Source organism: Melanotaenia boesemani, chromosome 20, assembly GCF_017639745.1.
Source record: "Melanotaenia boesemani isolate fMelBoe1 chromosome 20, fMelBoe1.pri, whole genome shotgun sequence".
In the NCBI taxonomy this organism is placed as follows: Eukaryota; Metazoa; Chordata; class Actinopteri; order Atheriniformes; family Melanotaeniidae; genus Melanotaenia; species Melanotaenia boesemani.
In genome coordinates, this window is record NC_055701.1 from 23,863,831 (window position 1) to 23,886,232 (window position 22,402).

The window sequence follows — 22,402 nt, forward strand, 5'->3', positions numbered from 1 at the left end:
TCCCATGCCCCCTCCAAGACCCAGAAGTAGGTGTTTAGCTGTTCCACAACCGGAAAGAAAACCACACTGGTCCTCCTCAATCTGAGGTTTGACTATCCAACAGACCCTTCTCTCCAGGACCCCTGAATAGACCTTACCTGAGAGGCTGAGAAGTGTGGTCCCCTTGTAGTTGGAGCACACCCCCCTGCCCCCCTTATCAAAGAGGGGTATCACCCCCGTTTGCCAATTCAGGGGACTGTCCCCAAAGTCCACGCGATGCTGCAGAGGCATCAATCCCACTTCATTGACTAGTACCAGTTATTAACAGGACTGGAGACTAAAATGCAGTAATGTGTCTTAGTTCCTTCTAAAACAGACAAAAACAAAGATTCATTTGTTATTTTTATGACAACATGAGCTTGTTATGTTTTAAAAGTCTATAAGTCCCTGATTAAATCTAAAGCTGAATTTTAACAGTTATCAAAGTTTTTGGTGAGATCTACACACCAAAATGAACCCAAGCAGTTCATAAGGAATGTTTGACATACTTATATCTTAAAAACACAATAAGAAGTCCACTCAGATCATGTTTCCTCCATCAGTGTAACAAACAGCTACACTGAACAGTCATCAATAGTAGAGAAGATGCTGGATCTTCCCACCAGCTTCCTGCTCTAAAGGAAACATCTTCACTCATCATCATGGACAGCGAGACCACACTCTCTAAAAACACATTCCTCAAGTCAAAAACTATAGAAATGATCCCTGAAAGTATAGTCTTAGTTTGGGTTCAGTCTTGTTTGGCATCTGATGTCTACAGATATGGTTTCTACTCCTGGTGAACTCTAGTAGCTCACAAAGACACACCTCTACTAACCAGACTGCTTCCTGACTGGGTTCTGATGTAGAGAATTACATTTACTCAACTCAACTCATTCATGCAGGAATTTTCAAAAAAGTAACTTTGTCCGCTTATTTTAGCTTTTAAGAACATGTAAATTAATGAATAATTTATTTTTAACCTGGAGATGAGTCCATTCCTGTGGCCACCTGCAAACCATTTCATGAATGAGTGACAATAAACTAGAGCAGCATTTAGGAATCAGATAAGACTTTATTAATCCCACAGTGGGGAAAGTTGTTGCTACAGTCCAACTACAGAAAACCAGAGTAAAAGGAAAGCAGGTTAAGAAGATATGAAATACCAATTTTAAATATAAATACAATAAAAAAAAAAAGTACTACTAGTAGCTGGTGTTCTCTATACAAGTATACACATGGTGCGTTATGGAGGAAGGGTTATGGAAATATGATGCTAATAGGTAATATTTGTCTATATATATGAACATACATATATGCATATATATATACAGATACACATACATATCATGCACTCATACATGTATACATATACACAAAAATACATACATAATTGTCTACACACATACAAGGTACATTATGTGTATGTGTAAAGTGGTGACAGTGGAGGTAAAGAGTGACTCTTAAAGCTAAATGATCTATGAAAACGTTCCTTCCTGCAGCGAGGATGTTTTAGTCTCTGACCGAAGGAGTGCTCCTTCTCACCTCTGGTGCTTTATTTCATGTTGTTTGAATAAATATCTTCTTTTCTAAGACTCAGGATGTTGAAGTATTTTCTACAAACCACTGTTCAGTGTAGCTGTTTGTGACACTGATGGAGGAAACATGACCTGAGTGGACTCTGTCATAGTGTAATGTAAACAACCTGAAAATCAATATACTGCAAAGGTTGCATTTAAATGCGTGAATATAAACAGTATCTGTGATTGTCTCTGATTCTGGCTTTTAGAAAGTACTCGGGGAAGACTGTTTGGTAAAACTCAATAATTCAGGTCAAGTGTTTCTGCCTCTGGCTGTAAATTTGAGTTATAGGTTTAATTATCTGTTGCTGTTTCCACTTCTAAGCAGTGTTGTGTTGGGACATTGATTTTTACATTAGGTTATAGTTGGTACAATGAGTGTTGGGAAAGTGTAGAAATTCTTCTGTTTTTATTAATGTATTTCCCAAACTTTGGTGTCAACAGTGGTTTACATCTACCACATTAGAAGAACCAGCTTTGACTGTTGTGGTAGCTACAGTTAAGATTTGTTTATTTAACCACAACTGCAGAATTCATCACGTTATACAACAAGTTGGTCTGAACTTAAATAAACAACCAACCAACATTAAACCACAAAAAAATATTTTTTTTCATTTATGCATGATTTTCAAATGTTTGCCCTAGCGTTGTATAATTTCTGTCTGACATAAATTAGAGCAGATATGACGTGGATCAGTTGATGTGGGCTTTATTTTAGCATCCTCTGATGCATACAAGAATGTGTTGCTGTCATCAGATAGATTTTCAGGGTGGAGTGAAATGTGTTTTTTTGCTAAATTGACACCTTTCCTCCAAGAAAATAAACAACTAAATATTAACTTAGGAAAATGGGAATCATAAATTTGGATTTTGTACAGAGGAAATGAACAATGACTCAGACTGTTGCAACGTCTGCTCATAAAATGAAGGAAACTTTTTACAGTGTGGGCCTGGAAGGTATTTAATTAGAGTCCTCTTATCTTTATCTTCAGTCTGATTCAGCTAACACTGAAAATGCCCAAAAAGTTATCTTAACCTTTCATTTGTAAGAAGATGCCCTTTGAAATTTGATTAATAAAGATTCACGCACACATGACTGAAATCTGGAACTTTGTAAAGAAAAAAAAAGCACGTTAAACAGCAAATTGGGTTAATCTAAAATTCCATGTTAGATGAACCCAAGGAAAAATAAATAAATAAAATAGCATTTTAGATTAAAGTCACTCAGAGGCAATATTTGGGCAATACTGGCTGCCCCAATATCAGGCAGAACTTCTCACCCCTTACACCACAGCACGATCTTCAAACACAAACCATCTCCTCCCCTCAGAAGCACGACCTGGAGGAGCGAGCTTTCCGCTCCACTGCCCTCCCTGTGGAACGCTTTAATTGTTTGTTGGTGTGATTTTATTTGTTTAAATGGTCTTTTTAGTTGATTTTCTTGTAACACTTTGAGATTGTCCGTCAATGACGGCGTTTTACCAATAAAAAGCACTATTATTATTATTATTATTATTATTATTATTATTATTACATAATCCTGGAATAAATTATCAGGGAAATCAATAATTCTTCATAATCTAGAAACAGTTTTAATCAATAGTTAAAAACACACCAGCAATGTTCCCACCAGGTATAATAATGCTGCTTCCCATTAGGCAAGGCAAGGCAGTTTATTTGTATAGCACATTTCATGTACAGGACAATTCAAAGTGCTTTACATAAAACAAAGATAGTACAGATATTTAGAATAGTAAAAGGCATCAACACATAATCAACACATAATCACAATAAAATAATAAATTACATTAAAATGATTAAAAGCAAGATAAGTTAAAAAAAGTTACCGTGCAGATTTCATGCATAGGCGCATGAGAAAAGAAATGTTTTTAACCTGGATTTAAAAATGTCTACATTTGGGGAAAGTTTAATCTCCACTGGCATTATGTGTGTTATTCTTTTAATTGTTGTTGTGTTATCATTGAAAATAAATAGACACACTCTTAACAAGATGCCATTTTAATTTGCAACTATTTCATATGAATATTTGATCTGTCCATGTCCATTATTGTATGTTTTTGTCCCTGTATTAATTTATTGTTATGTTGTCATCGTATATTATAGTTCTCTTCCTGGCCAGTGGCTATAATCTTGCAGATTTATGAGAAATTGCACATAAAAACATCAACATAAAGAAATCTGTCACATTTAATCCCCTCAGTACATTTTTCTACCCTTTTTGATAAAAAAAAAAAATCCCTCATTACAGCATGAAATGAAGTTCCTTAAAGTGGGTTTTGTGGGGGGAATTTCTCCCACAATAAACACAATATATCTATTATTTATCAATTTCATGTCAAGCCATCCTGCTTTCAGGCAGAAATATGAGCCTTCTGTAACTAAAACTATGAGAATTTCTACTCTTTAAAATCAAAGAAAAGCAAGAATTTAAAATGTTATTGCAATAACGAAGCAAAGCTAAGTCAGTCATTTCCCCCTCATACCTTTACACTTCCATATGAAAGTAATGATCATCATGGGGGGGTTTAAAACACATGATTGTTCATTTCATCCTGTTTTCTGTTTTGGTTTCTTTAGGTTATTTGCTTTACACTGTTTTACGTTACGCTCAAACATGTTGCTAATCAGGTGCTTAACTGGCATTTGATTGTCAGCAACGATACCAGAAGCTCAAGAGTCCATAGTCAAGGAAATAACTAATTCTCAGTAAATTAAAATAAAAAAAGTCTCAGGATGTTTTGCATAGAGAAAACTAATAGTTCATACAGTATGAACTGGGTTCATCTGCTTGCTAGCATACCATGCTAACATAACATCTACAGTTCTCTAGTTTTACTACAGTTTTTATCATAGTATGGTGTAAAAAACTATGGTGAGGGTTAAGAAAGCATAAATGTAAAGCATAAACAATACTTTTGAGTAGCTGAAGCAAGTAGAAGACTCAACATGTGTGGTGGAGCTGTGGCCTTGATTGTGAACCAAAGCTAACTTAAAAAATTCAGTCTTGTTCTAATTTCACAACCTTTATTGTTGTTTTTACAGCGTTGAACAACACAGTTATTACACATGTAGTTGTGTGATTGAGTTACAGATGGAAAGATATGTTAGTTTAATGTAAATATTCAAGTGAAGTTAATAAAAAGAGTCAAGGCTAAACAAATGTAGGTAGGCTTTAAAATCAGTACCATATATTTATTTTGGGTTGTATTTACACATCTAATTATGTTACATACATAATTTCATTTTCAAATACAAAAACTCATCAGCAGTGTTCCAGTTTAATGGGAACATTGGTCAATAAACCAAGTCTTACAGAAGGGAAATAGCTGAAAACCCCTGATTAAAACTTCCCTCTGCTGATCACATACACTGCACAAAACCAACACAAACTGTATGATTAAAATAACACAAACATGAAAGACAGAACCATTCACATTTTTAAAAAGCTGGAAGACAACAGCACTTTGCTCTTTTTATCAGTTGCTATTTCAGAACCTTTTCAACCTTTTCAACCCAGACAATCTTTGTTTTCTTTGAAGTTCTATAAGTGAAACCACAGGTAGCATCATTACACCCAGTCTACAATTTCCATATGAACATGGAAAAAAAATAAACATTTCCATCATTCAAATCTAGTGTTTTACTTTTTATAATTACAGCACAAACATTTATGCTTAAATAGTGTTTAACAGAAAAATACATTCACGCTCTAAAATATTCTGAAATAGCGGGAGTCGAAGCCTAGTGGTTATAGAGGTGGGGTTGGGTCTGGAGAACCTGGGCTCAAGTACCCGGAGTGCTAATAGAGGTAAACCACTGTGGGCCCTTGAGCAAGGCCCTTAGCTCTCCACAAATGGTCCCCAGGTTCTGAAACATGGCCACCCACTGCTCCCTAGTACATCTAGAGCTGAAATTCACAGCTGGGATTAGTAAAATAAAATTGAATAATTATAATTTAGTGTTGCAGGGAGTATTTTCTGCTCATAAAGTTGAGTGAGTTCCAGTTCTGACTGTCACCATGTGCAAGCGGGGTGTGTTTTCTTACCCCTCTGTGGTGTAGAGGAGGAACCACCCACCTGCAGTATTTCATTAGCTGTCAGGCAGAAGGAAGTTGAGGCAGGAAAACGGCAAGCCAGAGAGGCATTCAGTTTTGGTTGTGACCTGCATGTCCCCAAATAAAGCTTGGCTTCTGTCCCTGATGGCCGCTCCTCTTTTCAGCACAGAGAGTTGCTGCAGAATCAGCTGATGTTCACGGCCCCTCACAAGACCCCTGAAGTACAGAACAGCAACCAGATGCTTCCTGCTGCAGAGGGGGAACAGAAACATACTAATATATCTCACTCCCTTCATAAACGAATGTCATGTTTCATTTATTAGAAAACTTGTTGGAGAACTGAAAGCTTATTTGATGATGACTTCGGTCTGAGTCTGAACCACAGCAGAAACAACCCAAAGAACCTGACTGACTCTTTTTGAGAATTAAGTTTAATTTTGATGCTCAAAAGTAAAAGTAGAACTATGTCTTTCAGAGCTCTGTTATATTTTAGTAGCGGAATGGTTCAACAATCTGAAGTTGGGTGGGGATTATTGTTTTGTCCCAAAAATGTTCTGAAAAGCCTTCAGCTGATCCAGAATGCTGCAGTGAGGGCTCTGATAACAAATTACAATCAAAGAAGAAGCTCTTAGAGACCAAGCTTTTAATTTACTCTTAAACAGGATCTTAAAGATCTCAGAGTTCCAGATATTCCCAACAGAGCACTTCACTTTCAGACTGCAGCTTTACTTTTGGTTCCTAGAGGTTCTAAAAGTAACATGGGAGGCAGTTCCTTCTCTGTGGAACTAGCTCCCTGTTTGGGATCAGGAGGCAGGTGCCCTCTCTACCCTTAAGTTTAGCCTTTAAACTTTTCTCTGTGATAAAGCTTCCAAGCAGGGCTGGTATGGGTGACCTCTAAGTCATCCTTTTAGTTTATAGCAGGCATGTACAAAGTCTGTCCTTGAGGTCTGTTCTCTGCAGGTTTTGGATATGTCCTGCTGCAACACATCCGAATCAGATTAATGGCACAACATGCTGTTGAGTAGAGCCATTTAATGTGAAGCAGTTGTGTTGGAGCAGGGAAACATCTAAACAAAAGACCCTAACCCTGAAGGACTAGAGTTGTCCATCGCTGGGTTAGATTTGAGTTCACTGGACTCCAACGGCCTCCACAGTCACCAGATCTCAATCCAACAGAGCAGCTTTGGGATGTGGTGGAACGGGAGATTCTCAACATGGATGCAGCCAACAAATCTGACAGGGTCACACAGCTGCTGCATGTCAACATGGAGCAAAAGCTCTGAGGAATGTGCCATCTTAGCTGCTGTAGTACCGAAATTTCCCCACTGTGGGACAAATAAAGGATTATCTTATCTTATCGTATCTTATTTTACACTGAAAGAAGGCGGATGCTGCTCCTTGTTTTAAGTAAATAGTTTATTTCCATGCCATTCCATTCCATTTCCATTCCATGCATTCACTCAATCTTGTGACTCATAGTTTACTTTTCTAAATCTGTAGCTTAAAAAAAGTAAATACAACAATTTCCTCTATCTTTTTTGTGTGTGTAGATGATTTTCATGATTTGATCATTTTCACAGCGGTTTGGTAACATTCATTAATGTGTTACTGTGATAGACATGCCTAGTTTATTAGAAACAGACCGTGGTGAGCAGGAAACCCCCACCCCCCTTTTAAAATCCATGACCTTGGCTGGCTGTGAGCCACTGCACACACACTGCTGCTCCAAACACTCCCTGGAGCTCTGTCATCATCCTTTACTCTCAGTGTTGCCTTGACAAGGCCTTTCCGGCCTGTTTTAGTATGAGTTTAAATTAATCTTTGAGGGTGGAAGTCTTGTTCACATGAGTTTTTGGGTGTTACTGATTAACTAAAAGCATGGATGAATTTAAATTTTCTCCACTTAAATAAAGAAAAAACTGATATTGTTGTTTTTGGAAATTCCGAGCTTCTAAAAGGTACAGTTAGTGTTCTCGGTCTGCTGACTTCGTTTTGTTGAACCCATGCCAAAAATCTGGGTGTGATTATTGACAATTCCTTTAACTTCCACCAGCAGGTCAATTCTGTAATAAAAAGTGTTTTTTTCCATCTGAGGCTGCTTGGCAAGTTAAAGCCCTACCTGCCCAAGCATCACCTTGAAAAAGTTATCCACCTCCTCATTATGTCCCGCTTAGATTACTGCAACTCCCTATATTATGGCATTAACCAGTCATCTCTACATCGACTGCAGCTGCCCAAAACGCTGCTGCTCGGTTGCTTACAGGGACAAGACAGCATGATCACATCACCCCTGTGCTGCCTCCTTGCATTGGCTTCCTGTTAGTTTAGGACCCAGTACAAGATTTTATTAATTGTTTTTAAAGCCTTAAATGGTTGGGCTCCCTCATACTTGTCAGAGTTGCTACACCAGCATGCTCCAGCCAGGACATTGAGGTCCTCTTCACAGCTCCTACTGAAGGTCCCACATGCCAGACTTAAATCCAGGGGCGACAGAGCCTTCTCTGTTGCTGCTCCTAAGCTGTGGAACAGCTTCCCCTTCACATTAGAGCTGCTCAGTCTGTCGTTGGTTTTAAGTCTTTACTCAAGACCTACTTCTTTGCACTGGCATTTGAACTGAGCTTGACATTCGCCTATTTTATTTTTTAGTTTTATTCTAGTTTTTAATTCTGGTTTTGTTGTTTTTATTAATTTATAGATTTTATCTTTTTTTTATAAATTTTTATTTCTGTTTTAATTTTCATTGGTTTTTATTGTTTTATTGTTCAGCACTTTGGGCAACTGCAGCTGCAGAAAATGTGCTATATAAATAAACTTGAACTTGAACTTGAAGCTTGTTCTTTTTAAAAAAATAAAACACCACAACATTCATACTCATGTTTTTGGAGAAAATGCTTACCCGAAATCTGGGTAATGCTGCACGAGAGGCTGCAGGTGGCTCTTAATGTCCGTTTTGTTTTTCTGTCCGATGACGTTGCTCAGGTCATCTCCTACATGGTGGAGCCACTCATGAGTTGAATTCTACACAAGGAAACAAGTAGCAAAACATAAAAACTGGGAGTGAGACGATGCTGCAACCAACAGACTACAGTTCAAACTCTTGGCTTGTGCTGTGCAGCAATGGTAAATAGTCCGTATTTATATAGCGCTTTACTGTACCTGGAATTATACCCAAAGCGCTTTATATTACACACGCACGCACACACTGATGGCTGAAGCTGCCATGCAAGGTGCTCAACCCCGACCCATCAGGAGCAATTAGGGCTTTGCTGTCTTGCCCAAGGACACCTCGACATGAACTCGACTTGGCCGAGGATTGAAGCGGCAACCCTTGGATTGCAAAGCGACCGCTCTACCTTGCTGAGCCACGCCGCCCATAGTGGCAACTTAAGAGATAAAAATGTAATAAATCTGTGTTTTTCTATTGACTCCATCAAACTTATAGATGCAACACTAAAACATGTTCCGTTTTGATGGAAAACAGCTTGCAAGAAGCATTAAGTCATTAAGCAAGCAATGTCAGCCTCTGTCCCAGGACCAGTGACTCAGGATGTCCTCGAAGGCTGGCAAGGTTTCCTCTTTTCTAATTATACATCAGTTAAAAGGGTGGGATCTCTGGAGCTGCCTGAGTAAACATACTCTAGTTGGAGAGAGTTATGCAGCTCTTTAAAGAAATAAAGCAGGTCTGAGCAAGATGGAGTCTTGTGGATGGACTTTACTAATGTGGGCCCAAACTACAAAAGGTGGGTGGGTGTAGCTTGTGGGAGCAGGATGGCATGCCTGGGACCATGCTGCGCCTTCCTTCTTTGTGCAGTCCACAAAAGGCTTGAATGATCCGCATAGGACGCATCGGGATAGGGAAAGAACATGTGAGCAGCCACATGCTGAACAAAGGTCTAGTAATCATTTTGTTTCAGTTTACATTAAAACATGCAAACACTCTAAATACACACTTCACCATTTATAATATTTCATGTTTTGGGAAACTGGTTGATTGTTTGGGAGCAAAAATATAATCAGTTGTTCCTTATTCCATTTTTGAGATTTTCTCTAAATTTTTATTAAAAAAAATCCTCCATAACTTTTTGGGTTATGTTGCTAACAGACGGACAGACCATGTAAACACCTCAACTCATGTCTGTGTGGAAATGGCAACCACACAGGCTCTGTACAGTCAAACCCTTGTGGACCCCCTGTGATGTCTGGGGATACTCCTGAGGGTCAGAGACTCCAGGTTGGGTACCACTCTACTAGCACATGATGTAATAATGAGAAATCATTATGAAGCAGATAAATGTCAGATCATAAACTGACCTCGTGTTGCATCACTGAGACTCTTCTGAGTCCATAACAAGTCATTTGAGGTATTGATGTTTACGTTTCTATGTCAGGAAATCTCTGTTCAATAAGATGTAGAACAAAATAAAAAAAACAATAGCTTTTTGACAAGGTACTGAAGGAAAATGATTCTGAAAACAATAACAAGCTCATTTTAAGGGGATTCTACATATTTTACAAATAGAAAAAAACCCCATCATGAGTTTAGTCATTAGCATCCCATCATTAATCTGTAAAAAAAAGCTTCTAACAGAGTGAAATTCTCTTCTGTGATAGTTTATCAGTCAGCTCTGCAGAGGCTGGATTTTAAGATGAATCACAGCAATGAAAGAAGTGGGATTTTTAGAACTTGACCCATACTAGTGAGTTAAATTCACAACATTTTAATGGATTTCAGCTTGCAGTAAAAGCCTTGCAACTGAACTCCTTCAGAAAAATAAAATACTGAAACAGAGATTAGACAAAATATGTTTAAAAGTGCTGGTAAATAGTATAATATCCTCTGCATATGATCTAAATGTAACACATTTCTGAATTGTTCATAATTATTATGCATTGTTAAGCTAATATGTGGCAATAACTGTTTGCTGCTCATGTAGTTGTGGAAGGGAAAAGTTTATTACCATCTCTTCAAACAGATCCCTGAGCTGATTCCACTGCTCTTGGATCTTGGCTGCAGCCTTCTCGTGTTTTCGATTCTTGCATGAGTAGTTGTTTTTCATCAGCTGGCCAACGTATTCCCTCACCACATGGTAATGCAATCGACTCACAAACTCCTGTTTCCAAGACATATATAAACAAAGAGATTAATGTGGCAAAACAGCAGGAAGGGCACAAAAAAGAAAAGACTATCAGTTAACTTATCATGTGAACTTGCGCCTCAACTTCCACCCATTCACTCGTTCCTGCTGCTTAGATATATGCCCCCTCATCACGATTTCTGCTGTGATAGCATCAGGCTAAAACAACAGCGCCCACACTGAAATCCCTGGAAATTCCAAGTGAGTTTATGAAAAGGTAATTAGGACTGTTTGTAAAAACAGAGCAGTTGATGATGACCATGGCCTGGCACTGATCTGATTTTCAGAGGAGCCATACAGATGTCATACTTACCATAAAAAAGCAATTTCATATGGTTTTTCTCCACGAAAACGCCCAAAAAGTGCGATTATGACTCTATTACAATAAATAATCAAGGCTTAACCAGAGCAGGATGGTAGTGCTGATTCATAAATGAAATAGTTTCAATAAATAAATAAATGTGATGTTATTATTAAATATCAATCCTTCTGAAAAGTGTGCTGATGAAAAAGACTTAATTAGGTAGGAATTACTAGGTTATAAACCAAGATTTTAGGGCAATACAATATACTGTAATAATTCAGTGGATAAACAATTATTTCACATTCTGCCACAATAAGATTTAACTGAGGAGCCAGCGATCAACATGAGACATGAGACATCGATTCAACAAGCCAGCAGCATTGATCCAGATTAAAAATATCGATCAAACTGGGATTATTTGAACTTTGCACTTAAGGAAGACAATGTGGAATTGTTCACATTTGCTTTGTCTTTTTGTCTGGCCTCTTTTTCACCACCTGTCATGATGAAAAAAAGACATACTTAGGTAGGAATTAGTAGGCTAATTACGTCTTTCTAACCTGTCATGATAAAAAACCAAGTGAGACGAAAAGAGAAACTCTCAGTTCATCAGTTGATCTACGTTCATACAATCACCTACGGTCCTGAGCTGTCCCTGAGAGACAGGATGAGAAGCTTGGTCATCCAGGAGGGGCTCAGAGTCGCCACTTCTCCACATTAAGAGGTGTTCTGGGCACATCCCACTGGGAGGAGGGCCCTGGGGAAGAACCAGGACACGCTAGAGGGACAATGTCTCTGAATAGATTGGGATTCCCTCAGATGAGCTGAAATAAGTAGCTGAAGAAAGGGAAGTCTGTACTTCTGTGTTTAGGCTGCTAATCTTGCTAAGACCCGACCATGGATACGTGGCAGTGGATGGATGGTTTTTCATTTAAATGTCTGCTGGAGCTCACGGTGAAAATGACATTTTGACATTTTAGTTGTTTTTTTGTGGTGTGATATAAAGTGATTGTGTTAAATCAGTTTGTGAAATAGTCTCATACTGATCGCTGGAGTTTTTTTGGTGTGCATCTTGTGGACCACTTGGGACAGATTTTGCATCCAGGCAAGCAGGTGTATTTATCTAAATCAGTGGGTGAATTGTGACTCAGAATGTGGATCATTAAGCTGGCTTAAAGGAAACTTCATCATTTAAATGTTAATTTTCAGATAGTTGTCATCGTTTATGTTTATTAAGATGATTCGTACCAAACTAATTCAGAAATGTGATCTAAAATCTCCTGAAGCTTCTGGTTTTACAGGATTTGTTTGCTCAGGCTGGACAAAAGCATGTAAATGTCTGACCTTTTAACAGATAACCTGCCAGTAAATAAAATTCTCATTAAGTGGTTTGCAAGTACTGGAATCCTGTCTGAGTATGAACATTTCCTCCTCCTCCTCATCCTCACGTGAACATGTGGAGGCCTCATTAAATCAGAGTGTTGAGAAAGCTGCTTTATCCGGCTAAGAAGGTGATTAAAGTCCTCATTGTTGGTGAGCCACTTCCTCGTCATCATCCTCCTCAGGAACGGCTGGAAAAACAACACAGAAAGTCAAAATACAGCAGCTATAATTTGTCTTAGTCAATATAAACTTAAGTGAAAGTCAGTCAGATTTTATACCTCGCTTGTTCAGATTAAAGTTTGATATTGGCCTCTCAAGCGCTTTTTATTTTGCACTCAAAGTAAATGTGTTTGCCTATTTATTCATCATATTACAGTCTTTATTAACATGACGTTTACAGCGTTGTAAGGAAACTTTCCATCTTCTGGGCCTGTTATAGAGTTATTCTGTTAACCATGACTGCGAGATGTGAATATAATGACTGGCGAAGGGTGAAACAATGCAACAAGCAGAAGTAAGAAGCAGTGATGATAAGTCCTGTCATTAGTCAACATTAGTTAATATTAGATATATAACCACTAGTTTCTTTCATCTTAGTTTAGGTTCCTGACTACAGAACCAAAAAATTGAGAATATATGCAATAATTTTCTGAACTGTGTACAAATAAAAATGTAAATACAGTATTTGAGGATTTTGAATATTTGGTCTGAGCAGATCTTTCCTTCAACACAGTCTGAAAACTCTTTCTTGTCATTTCTTTAAGTAGCCTTCAGGAATAGTTCTCCAGACTTCTTGAAGGACTGAACATCTTTCTGCTCAAAGCTCTTCTTTGGATGTTTCTGCCTTTTGTTCTGTTCTCTGTCCATATGATCCCACACTGCTTCAGTAATGTTGAGGTCTGGACTTTGGGGAGGATCCATCCTCCATCAGAGCTGTTGCACTGATTTTTTAATCTGGTTCTTGTATCATGTGTCATACCTCGGCCCTTTCTCCCTTCTTAGAATGGCTTCTTGAGAGCCACCCTTCTATGGACACCATTTCTGATGAGACATGGACCAACAGTAGATGGATCAGCTAAAGGCATCGTGCACCACATGCTGAGATGTGCCTTTTTTATGTGCATAGCTCTTTGGGAATCACCTTGTTGCTGCTAAAGTAACCAGTTGGTATTTTGTTGGTACTTTTCATAGATGCAAATAATGAAATGGGAACCAAGGATGTGTCTGTGACAAGCTGCTAGCAAGAAAGAGCTTAAAGATCCCATTTAAAAAAGATTCCTTTCTAAGTCTGTTGTGTTTAGAAACAACACTGGTTCATTGCTTGATTTGGGTGCATTTTTATGCTTAAATGCAGCTTAAAAAACATGTTTCTCTGAAAATGATGAGGTACAAAGGCTGCACTTCAAATGAACCCAAAAGCCGGAAATGTCCAAAGAAAAACTTTGAAAGACTTTCAAAAAGCTGGAAAACATCTGCTCTAAACCATTTTTAAAGATTATAAGAAGGTCTGAGTCCTTGAAAGCAAAACAAAGAAATTCGTGCTTACTCTAGACTTCTGTACGATGTAACCAAACATTAACCATTGTCGTGGAATAAAGGGGAATGTGTTTCACTTCCCTGAACGTGTTCTTCTTTAAAGTCCCTCATTTCAAATAATCTACACTTCTTTTGACTGAAGCCACAGGAGGAAATAACCTTATTTCAATTCCTCTTTAAGAAACCACAGAGGGAAAAAAGATGTGTTCTGTGAGGAAATATATTCTTAAAAACCAGAACTAAGTGTTTTACCTAACCCAATCTCAGTAGCATTCAACACACTGGATTGCTTTACCTTAACATCATCTTTGAATTGGTCCTCCAGGCCTTGTAGTAGCTTATCAATCAGCCCCTTCACCTCTTTTCTGAACTCTTCCACCTCATTTGGACAGCTGTCTTGGTACCCATCCATGTGTTCCCTGCAGGACGTATAGAGAGAAAGCATCAGCATGAGATCTATCCCTACATTTTAATTACCTGCTAAGAAGAGTGACTGAAAATGACGGGTCGGTGTTCCTCCTATCCCAGGATTCACATTATTTGAAAGAGCAACTCCAGTGTCTTTGTAAGGCACTTTAACAAGGAATGGATCACCATTCTCCCACAGATATTTCCTCACTTGGTGTTTTGTTGCTGATAAAGGAGACAGTGCGACACTTTTTTCCCCCTAAATCTCCCAAAGATGTTCAGCTTGGTTTGAGAAGGCCTTAACACAAAAATCCAAAATGTTCATCGCTCCATCAGGATGGAAAACCCTCATTACAAGATGAAAGTGATTCACTGGCAGTGGTTCTTATCATAACACAGCCCTTAATTTACTTCTAGTCACTTTGTTATTTTAACTTCAGCCGGAGTCCACAGTCACCTTGCTGCTAAGTTTATTGTTTTTCTACTGAAGTTTTACAATAATAATTTCTACAACGTCCTGCTGCCAGCAGGTCACAATAGTTTTGTTTATCTTGATGAAAAAATAATAAATGTGAAGCCTATTGAGTCATTAGGATCATGTGAAAACCAAACCAGCCGGCTTCCTTTGGACAATCCAAGACCTGCTACTGTTTTCACTGGCACTTCTTTCCACAGATGGAGAAAAGTAATGAGCTGCCTCCTTAAAATAGAAACTATTTATCCAACTGGACAGCAGAGCTCACAGAGGATGTGTGTTAGTGTGTGTGTTTGGCTGCGATTCAGATTCACTGAGTAATGATGCAACAAACTTCAGGGACTTTCCAGAATGAAGGGCCTGGTGGGGGTCACGGTCCTCAGTAGACATTACCGTCAATCAGTTGCAAAATACAGGAGCAAAAATATCCAACCAGTAGCTGTGCACTCTCCCAAACTTTTCCTTTTTGGACATTTTGTAGCTTTAAGAAACTGGAGATAATTAACTCCAATGATGTATATAACAGTGTGTTTTCTGGTTTCAGCTGTTTTACACACACAAAACTGTTCAGCAAACAAAGAAGAGCATGCTGCAATCATCAGTGTTCATGCAGAATGACTGAGGCTATTTCCATGATGGATGAGTGGAAACATACAACAAAAAAAAAAAAAGGAATAAGCAGCCATATTTGTACACCTGCAGACAACAGAGTAAAAATGAAAAAAAAAAATTAAATTAAAAAAAATAAAGTCTGGAGTAAATTGTCTTCTGATAAGCCCCCATCCCCCCTCTCTGGAAATCTCTAAAATATCAGTTTTGCAGAGGATCGATTAGCAAAGTATTAAATTCTCAGAATAAGAGAAGTTTTAATCAGTAATGTACAAATTTTGCATTTTATCTTTCACTTTTTTTTTTTTTACCAAAAAACAAGACACCCAAACATAAACTTCTAGTTTCTCTCTTTAACTGAAACATCAATATAAAAACATAACTGGAGGTAAAAATCTGGCTTGACGCTGAAATGAGGCAGCAATTTCTTGGGGATCCGTCCACACCAGGAGCAGCCTCACCAAGGACCACAGAGGTCACTACCACAGGGCCACCTCAGGGTAGGCTGGAGCCGACACCACAGCCAGGGCTGCAGTGCAGCACTCCGCCAACCACCCTGACCAGGGCAAACCGCACTACAACGACCCGCAGACCGAGTAGGCATCGCCCCTGATGTGAAGGATCCCTGTGCGGAAAACACTAAAGTTGAAAAATAACATCAAGATAGAAATAAACCTAAAAAAGAACAAAAAAACAAGCCAAATATATATATATATATATATATATATATATATATATATAAAATAAGTACATAATTAAATAACTAAATAAAACAAAATAAATAAATAAAATTACAATTTTATGTAAAGTAAAAAAAAAAGAAAATTAAAGTCCTGTAATATCCTCCAATATCATAATAACAATCTTTTAAATGGTTGAAAATGTACATTTCCAAGCATTTCAGTGAGTACCTAATAAAGGGTTAACAACATCTGCTAGCTGAGACCAACAGAGGCAGCTGACGTTGCCTTGGCGCTTCAGTGGCATGCATGCTCCCATTACTTTCTCTTTCCACCCACTGTTTCTCGCTGGCAGCCCCGTTTCACTGAAACCCCGTGACACGACAGCCTATACAAAGCTTAGATTATCTCTGCCACTCTGCCAGAGGTATTTCTCTCTGCAATCTGCTGAACAGCAAATTTGAGAAAGCTGTTGTTTTACTCCTTCATAGATCATGTTGGCACAACTGATGGGGATTTTCCTGCAGAGATTAATAGTACCAACAAAATTGCCCCATCCTGTACAAAAGATTATTTTCCATCTAAAACCAGAAACAAGATTATACACTCAAACTGGCAATTTTAGGATTGAAAAGCTTTCTGTCAAGTCGTGGGTGGTTAAACACTTTCTGTCTAGCAAAATATATCAATGCAACTCATCTGTAAAAGCTGTACAGGAGTAACAAAAGGCTGGAAAAGTAACTGGCACAAATCAAAAACAACTGGAGAAGCATTTGACGACTAATCAGGATAACTGGCAGCAGCCCAGTAACATGACTGGGTATAAAGGGAACAATTTGGAGAGGCAGAGTCTCTCAGATGTAAAGATGTAAAGATGGACAGAGGTTCTGAGAAAATCTGGGTCTAAAAATTGTGAAACAATTTCAGAAAAATGTTTCTTAACATAAAGTTGTGAAGACTTGGAAAATCCCACCATCTACAGTAGATAATGTCATCATAACATTCAGAGGATCAGGAGGAATCTCTTAAACTGCATTTAAACCAGGCATGGTTCTCTACTGGAAACCACTGCATGGAGTCAGGAAGATTAAAAAAAACAATCACTGTAATTGAACACAGTTCACCCTAAAATCCACAAATGCAGGTTAAAGCTCTATCATGCAGAGAAGAAGCCAGACGTGAAGAGGATCCAGAAGCACTGCTGTCTACTCTGGACCAAAGCTTAAAATGCTCTGAGGCAAAGTGGAAACCTGGATGAAAATGTGAACTAGTTTCTGGAAAGCATGGACAACATGTCCTGCAGACTAAAGAGGAGAGGGAGCATCCAGCTTGTTATCAGTGGACAGGTGAAAAGCTGCATCTCAGATGGGATGGGGCTACATTAGTGCCTATGGCGTGGGCAGCTTCCACATCTGTGAAGCTCCATCAATACTGAAAAGTACATGGAGGGTTTACAGCAACATCTGCTCCCATCCAGACAACGTCTCTTTCAGAGAAGGACTTGCAGATTTCAGCAAGACAATGCTGAACCACATCCTGCATCCATCAACAGCAGCATGGCTTTACAGGAGAAGAGTCCGGCTTCTGAACTGGCCTGCCTGCAGTCCAGACCTTTCACCAATACACAACATCTGGAGCATCATGGAAGCAGAAATCCAGCAACCAAGGTCCAGGTCTGTAGAGCAGCTAGAATCCTGCATCAGACCAGATGGGACAACATTCCTCTCCTAAAACCCCAGCAACTGGTCTCCTCACTTCCCAGACGCTTCCAGACACAATGCTGAACATCACCCTGGAACTACTTTTTACACCGTGCTGAGCATCACCCTGGAACTACTTTTTACACCGTGCTGAGCATCACCCTGGAACTACTTTTTACACCGTGCTGAACATCACCCTGGAACTACTTTTTACACAGTGCTGAGCATCACCCTGGAACTACTTTTTACACCGTGCTGAGCATCACCCTGGAACTACTTTTTACACCGTGCTGAACATCACCCTGGAACTACTTTTTACACCGTGCTGAACATCACCCTGGAACTACTTTTTACACCGTGCTGAACATCACCCTGGAACTACTTTTTACACCGTGCTGAGCATCACCCTGGAACTACTTTTTACACCGTGCTGAGCATCACCCTGGAACTACTTTTTACAGACATGTTGCTGCCATCAGATTCACTATCAGCTCATATTTTCCGTGAAGTGATAAAATGTCTCAGTTTCAGCATCTGATATGTTGTTTATGTTCTACTGGAAATAAAATATGACTTGATGGGATTTGGAAATTCATTGAATTTTTATTAACATTTTACACAGAACCCAAACATTTTTTTTAAATTAGGGCCGTAGTCATAAATGAAGGCCAGCCTATAATACAAAACTTACAAAACACTTTCTTTCTGGTCTGTAATTTCTTATTTTTATTAAAAACTATTGTCAGGGACATCTTGAATTTCTTAAAATTCCTGGCCAAAACCACCACAACTGTACAAAACTCAAACTGTTTCCACACACGAGTACAATTTCATTTTCAAACTGCAAAAAATCCCTTTAAAATCTTGAGGTTGCACTAAAAATAAAAACTGCAACCAGTTCACTACACACATCCTCACTGGGTCACTGTTTTTCTTTTTTGGAAGACACGAGGCATGCAGCCCATTTGTGGTTTTGTCAGGGCAGTGCAATATGGGTATTCTTAGAAGTCATGTGACTTACTGTAACATAGTGAAGCTGTTAATATAGGTAATCTGATACTCTGTCCAACGAGGCTGAGGCTGAAGAGCGCTGCAGTGATGCCTGAACTCCGCTTCAAACCTGCAGGAGGAAGACGAGGCACCGGTCAGGAGACAAAGACTCGTCTTCTCTTAAATGAAATTAAACTGGTAGAATGCAGAGATATCTTTAGTATGCAAAAGGGATCATTGATGAAGTACCAAATCAGATTAATCAAAGTGTAATAAGTATACAGCTATTATTTCTGTACTCAGAGTGTGATGTTAGTGCAACTGTTTCATATTTCCTTAAAGTGTCAAAAATAATAATAAAAAGATAGAGTGCTGCAAGGAAGGAAATAAAGCAAATAAGAAAGAGACACAACCACGAGACAAACCAGGGACAGGGTAGGTCCAGCTTCTGACCAAAACCTACAATTTCAATAAACTCTGATTATTGATGAAAAAAAAATTTCTGATGTATTCCGCAGCCTCACAGCAAGAAGGTCGCTGGTTCAAGCCTCGGCTGGGGGGTTCAAACCTGGTGGGTTGTGGCCATGCTGTGTGGAGTTTGCATGTTCTCCCTGTGTATGCGTGGGTTCTCTCCAGGTACTCCAGCTTCCTCCCACCGTCCGAAAACATGCATGTTAGGTTGACTGATCACTCTAAATTCTCCCTAGGAGTGAGTGTGTGCGTGAATGGTTGTTTGTCTCATTCTGCGTTGGCCCTTCAATGAACTGGTGACCTGTCCGAATGCTGGATATAAAATGCTGGGATAGGCTCCAGCTTTTGGGAAAACGTGTGGACATTAGTTTACACGTGTAAAGCTGACTAACGATATTATTTGTTATGATGTCCTCATACTTTGGCCACATCTCATTAATAAGTAATAAATTAATTAGTAATCTTTATTTCAAGGAGCTTTCATAATTAACACACGTGCAACTACAGTTAATAAATGCAGTAAATACCATTAACAATGCTATATTTTTACAGTGCAGGAAAAATGCAGTTACAGAAACAGCCAACTCCTTATTTAACAGTGAAGTTTTAGGATTATTACTCAACTCATCAAACTCTGTCTTTTCTTTTTCTGCCTGCATGTTTGGTGAAATGTCTGCAATTTCATCACATAAAACCTGAAGGAGGGGAACGCACACGTGATCATTTCTGACTGCGATTACCTAATAACAATGTCACAACTTTGTATTTATTGCACAAAGGTCAAACTACATATGTGGGGTTTTTTATTCTTTGGTTTGTTTTCCCTTGTTTCTCTTTGTCGTCCACGCTGATATCTATGTGACGCCCCATTCTAACTGGAGTTATCGGTCAGGAGACCAAAATAATGTTTATCTCAAGGAGGAAGTTGGTTGCCTCTCTTTTTTGTGTCATAGCAAGCTGTAAACTGGACTGTTTACAGATTGTCTTTTAATTATTACTTTACAGATTTAACCAGAACAAAAAATAAATTAAATAAAAATAAAATCACAGAAATAATATAAGAAAGACAAAAGTAATTAATGTTTATTTTGTAGAGCTGCGTGACCCTGCATAGAAGCAGGCACAGATGATGGATGATTGGTTGGTTTTATAGAGAAAAATGGGATAGTGTGTTTATGTCATCTACAACTTTATGTTCTTTCCATCTAACATGTTGTAGATTATTTCACTTTTCTAACACATAATACTTGTAACAGACTGGAATAAAACTGTTTGTACATGAGTCTTGTGTTTGTTTTACCTCTTGGGGAAGTTTTTTAACTCCTCAAAGCAGGAAGAGATGACTTTATGTTCCAGGTCTGCATCAAGCTTTTGGGAGTTTATTATGTTTCCTTTTACTTTCTGTTCACAGAAACAGAAACGGTTCAGACATGTGGAGAAAACAAATAAACAAAGCTCTCTGCTGCCACCACATGGCTAAATCCCGGCACTACATGCGTAATGATGTCATTAAGACTTGTTAATGGAATTTTATTTTGGTTTCATTTCATCTTTGATCAGAGAAGAAAATAAATCACACATGTTAATGTGTAAAACATGGATCAGTGTCATACCGTCCAGATGTCCATGGGAAACTGAGAGCTGAGGAAGTTATCCTCCTTCTCGGGCATGTTTCTGTCCCTCCAGACAGAATCATGTTCAAGTTCAATTACTTTGCTCAATGTCACCTTCATATCCTCCTGCAGAAATAGACACAGAGAGAATGTAAGTAAGGTGTCGGAACTGAGGCAGCATCTTTCCTCAAAGCGGTTTAACTAGAAGGTTTCAGTTTCCTTTGTTCCTAAAATTACCCCAAATCTGTTCTCCAGATTTTTTTTTTCCAAAAGAGTGCAGACTCTGTGGTCTTTCACAGCAGGTGTATATACAGATACCATGAGACGATTACACTGATAAACCATTTCTGTAAGGTCCACCTGTTCAGCTGCTACAAAGTTAACAAACATCTAATCAGCCAATCACACTGCAGGAACTCAGTGCATTAAGTCATGCAGACGGGGTCAAGACGACTTGTTCATGCATAGTAAAAATATTTATATAACACATTTCATACATAAAGCAACCCAATGTGCTATATATTATCATAAACAAACAGACAAAGAACATATAGTGAGTTGCATATGAAACAGACACCAGCGAGAGAAACACATCATCATCATCGCCATCATCGTCATCATATGAGGTTCAAACCGAGCATCAGAATAAAGAGTGACGTGAAGCACAGCATGTTTTTTTGATGCTGATTGGCTGGTCAGGGTATTTCAGTAACTGCTGTCTATTAAGAATGATGGATGTTCTGATGGTAAAAGAAGGTCTGACTTGTTACCAGCAAGGTGGACCTAATAAAGTGGCCGGTGAGTGTAAATGTCAGACAGGTGGATCTCACTGAAGTAATGATGACATTCCAGCCACATAGAGAAATAAAGGACCCTGGTGGAAACACTGCTATAAAAGATTTATTTAAACGTAATGTTGTCAGTGAATGCCTCACCTTCAGTCTGCAGCAGTATTTCTCTTCCAGCTGCTCCAGGAAGCCTTCCTTTAGCTGCAGGTTGGTACTTTCATCTGTAATCTCCGGTTGCAAGGACAGACTTGCCATGATTTTCTCACTGTCAGAGCAAAAAAAACAAAAAAAAAAACATTTACAACGTTTCATGTCTGTTGCTAACACTAAAGTATTTTAGACTTCACATCACACTGGGACAAAGATAAAATAAAGTTACAAAATCTGGTCATTCAGATTTTATCAGATGCTTCTGATGTTTTATGGAAAGTCTGGATAATGGCACAAAAAGCACGGTGTGAAATGAAATGCAACATGATGTTATCCAGAGATGTCCCAGAAATATGTGAAAAGATGTTGTTTTCATTAAAATCTCTTTATCAATGTCAGCACAGTTGTACAGTAAACTTTTTAAACTGAGAACTCGTCTGAGAGGTTCTTCATTCAACATAATCTGTGAGAAATGTGGGCATAACCT

General features: G+C 38.6%; 1 protein-coding gene and 1 non-coding gene across 3 annotated transcripts in view; both read right to left on the bottom strand.

The window, feature by feature from the left end:
* Positions 1 to 553: 553 nt before the first annotated feature.
* On the bottom strand, positions 554 to 760 carry LOC121631878. The gene has a single exon (XR_006008815.1). It is a non-coding gene; the product is annotated as a small nucleolar RNA U3 (small nucleolar RNA).
* A 2,982-nt stretch (positions 761 to 3,742) lies between these two features.
* The window catches only part of exoc3l4 (exocyst complex component 3-like 4), a 31,912-nt gene continuing 13,252 nt past the window's right edge, over positions 3,743 to 22,402 (bottom strand). For both annotated transcript variants that reach the window (XM_041972856.1, XM_041972857.1), the window contains 9 exons: positions 21,913 to 22,030; positions 20,978 to 21,103; positions 20,665 to 20,765; positions 18,925 to 19,023; positions 14,327 to 14,450; positions 12,561 to 12,683; positions 10,632 to 10,784; positions 8,570 to 8,691; positions 3,743 to 5,922 (listed from right to left, as the gene is read on the bottom strand). In XM_041972856.1, the coding sequence (XP_041828790.1) occupies positions 5,709 to 5,922; positions 8,570 to 8,691; positions 10,632 to 10,784; positions 12,561 to 12,683; positions 14,327 to 14,450; positions 18,925 to 19,023; positions 20,665 to 20,765; positions 20,978 to 21,103; positions 21,913 to 22,030 (1,180 nt within the window). In that variant the 3' untranslated portion in view covers positions 3,743 to 5,708. The remainder of the gene's footprint in view (positions 5,923 to 8,569; positions 8,692 to 10,631; positions 10,785 to 12,560; positions 12,684 to 14,326; positions 14,451 to 18,924; positions 19,024 to 20,664; positions 20,766 to 20,977; positions 21,104 to 21,912; positions 22,031 to 22,402) is intronic.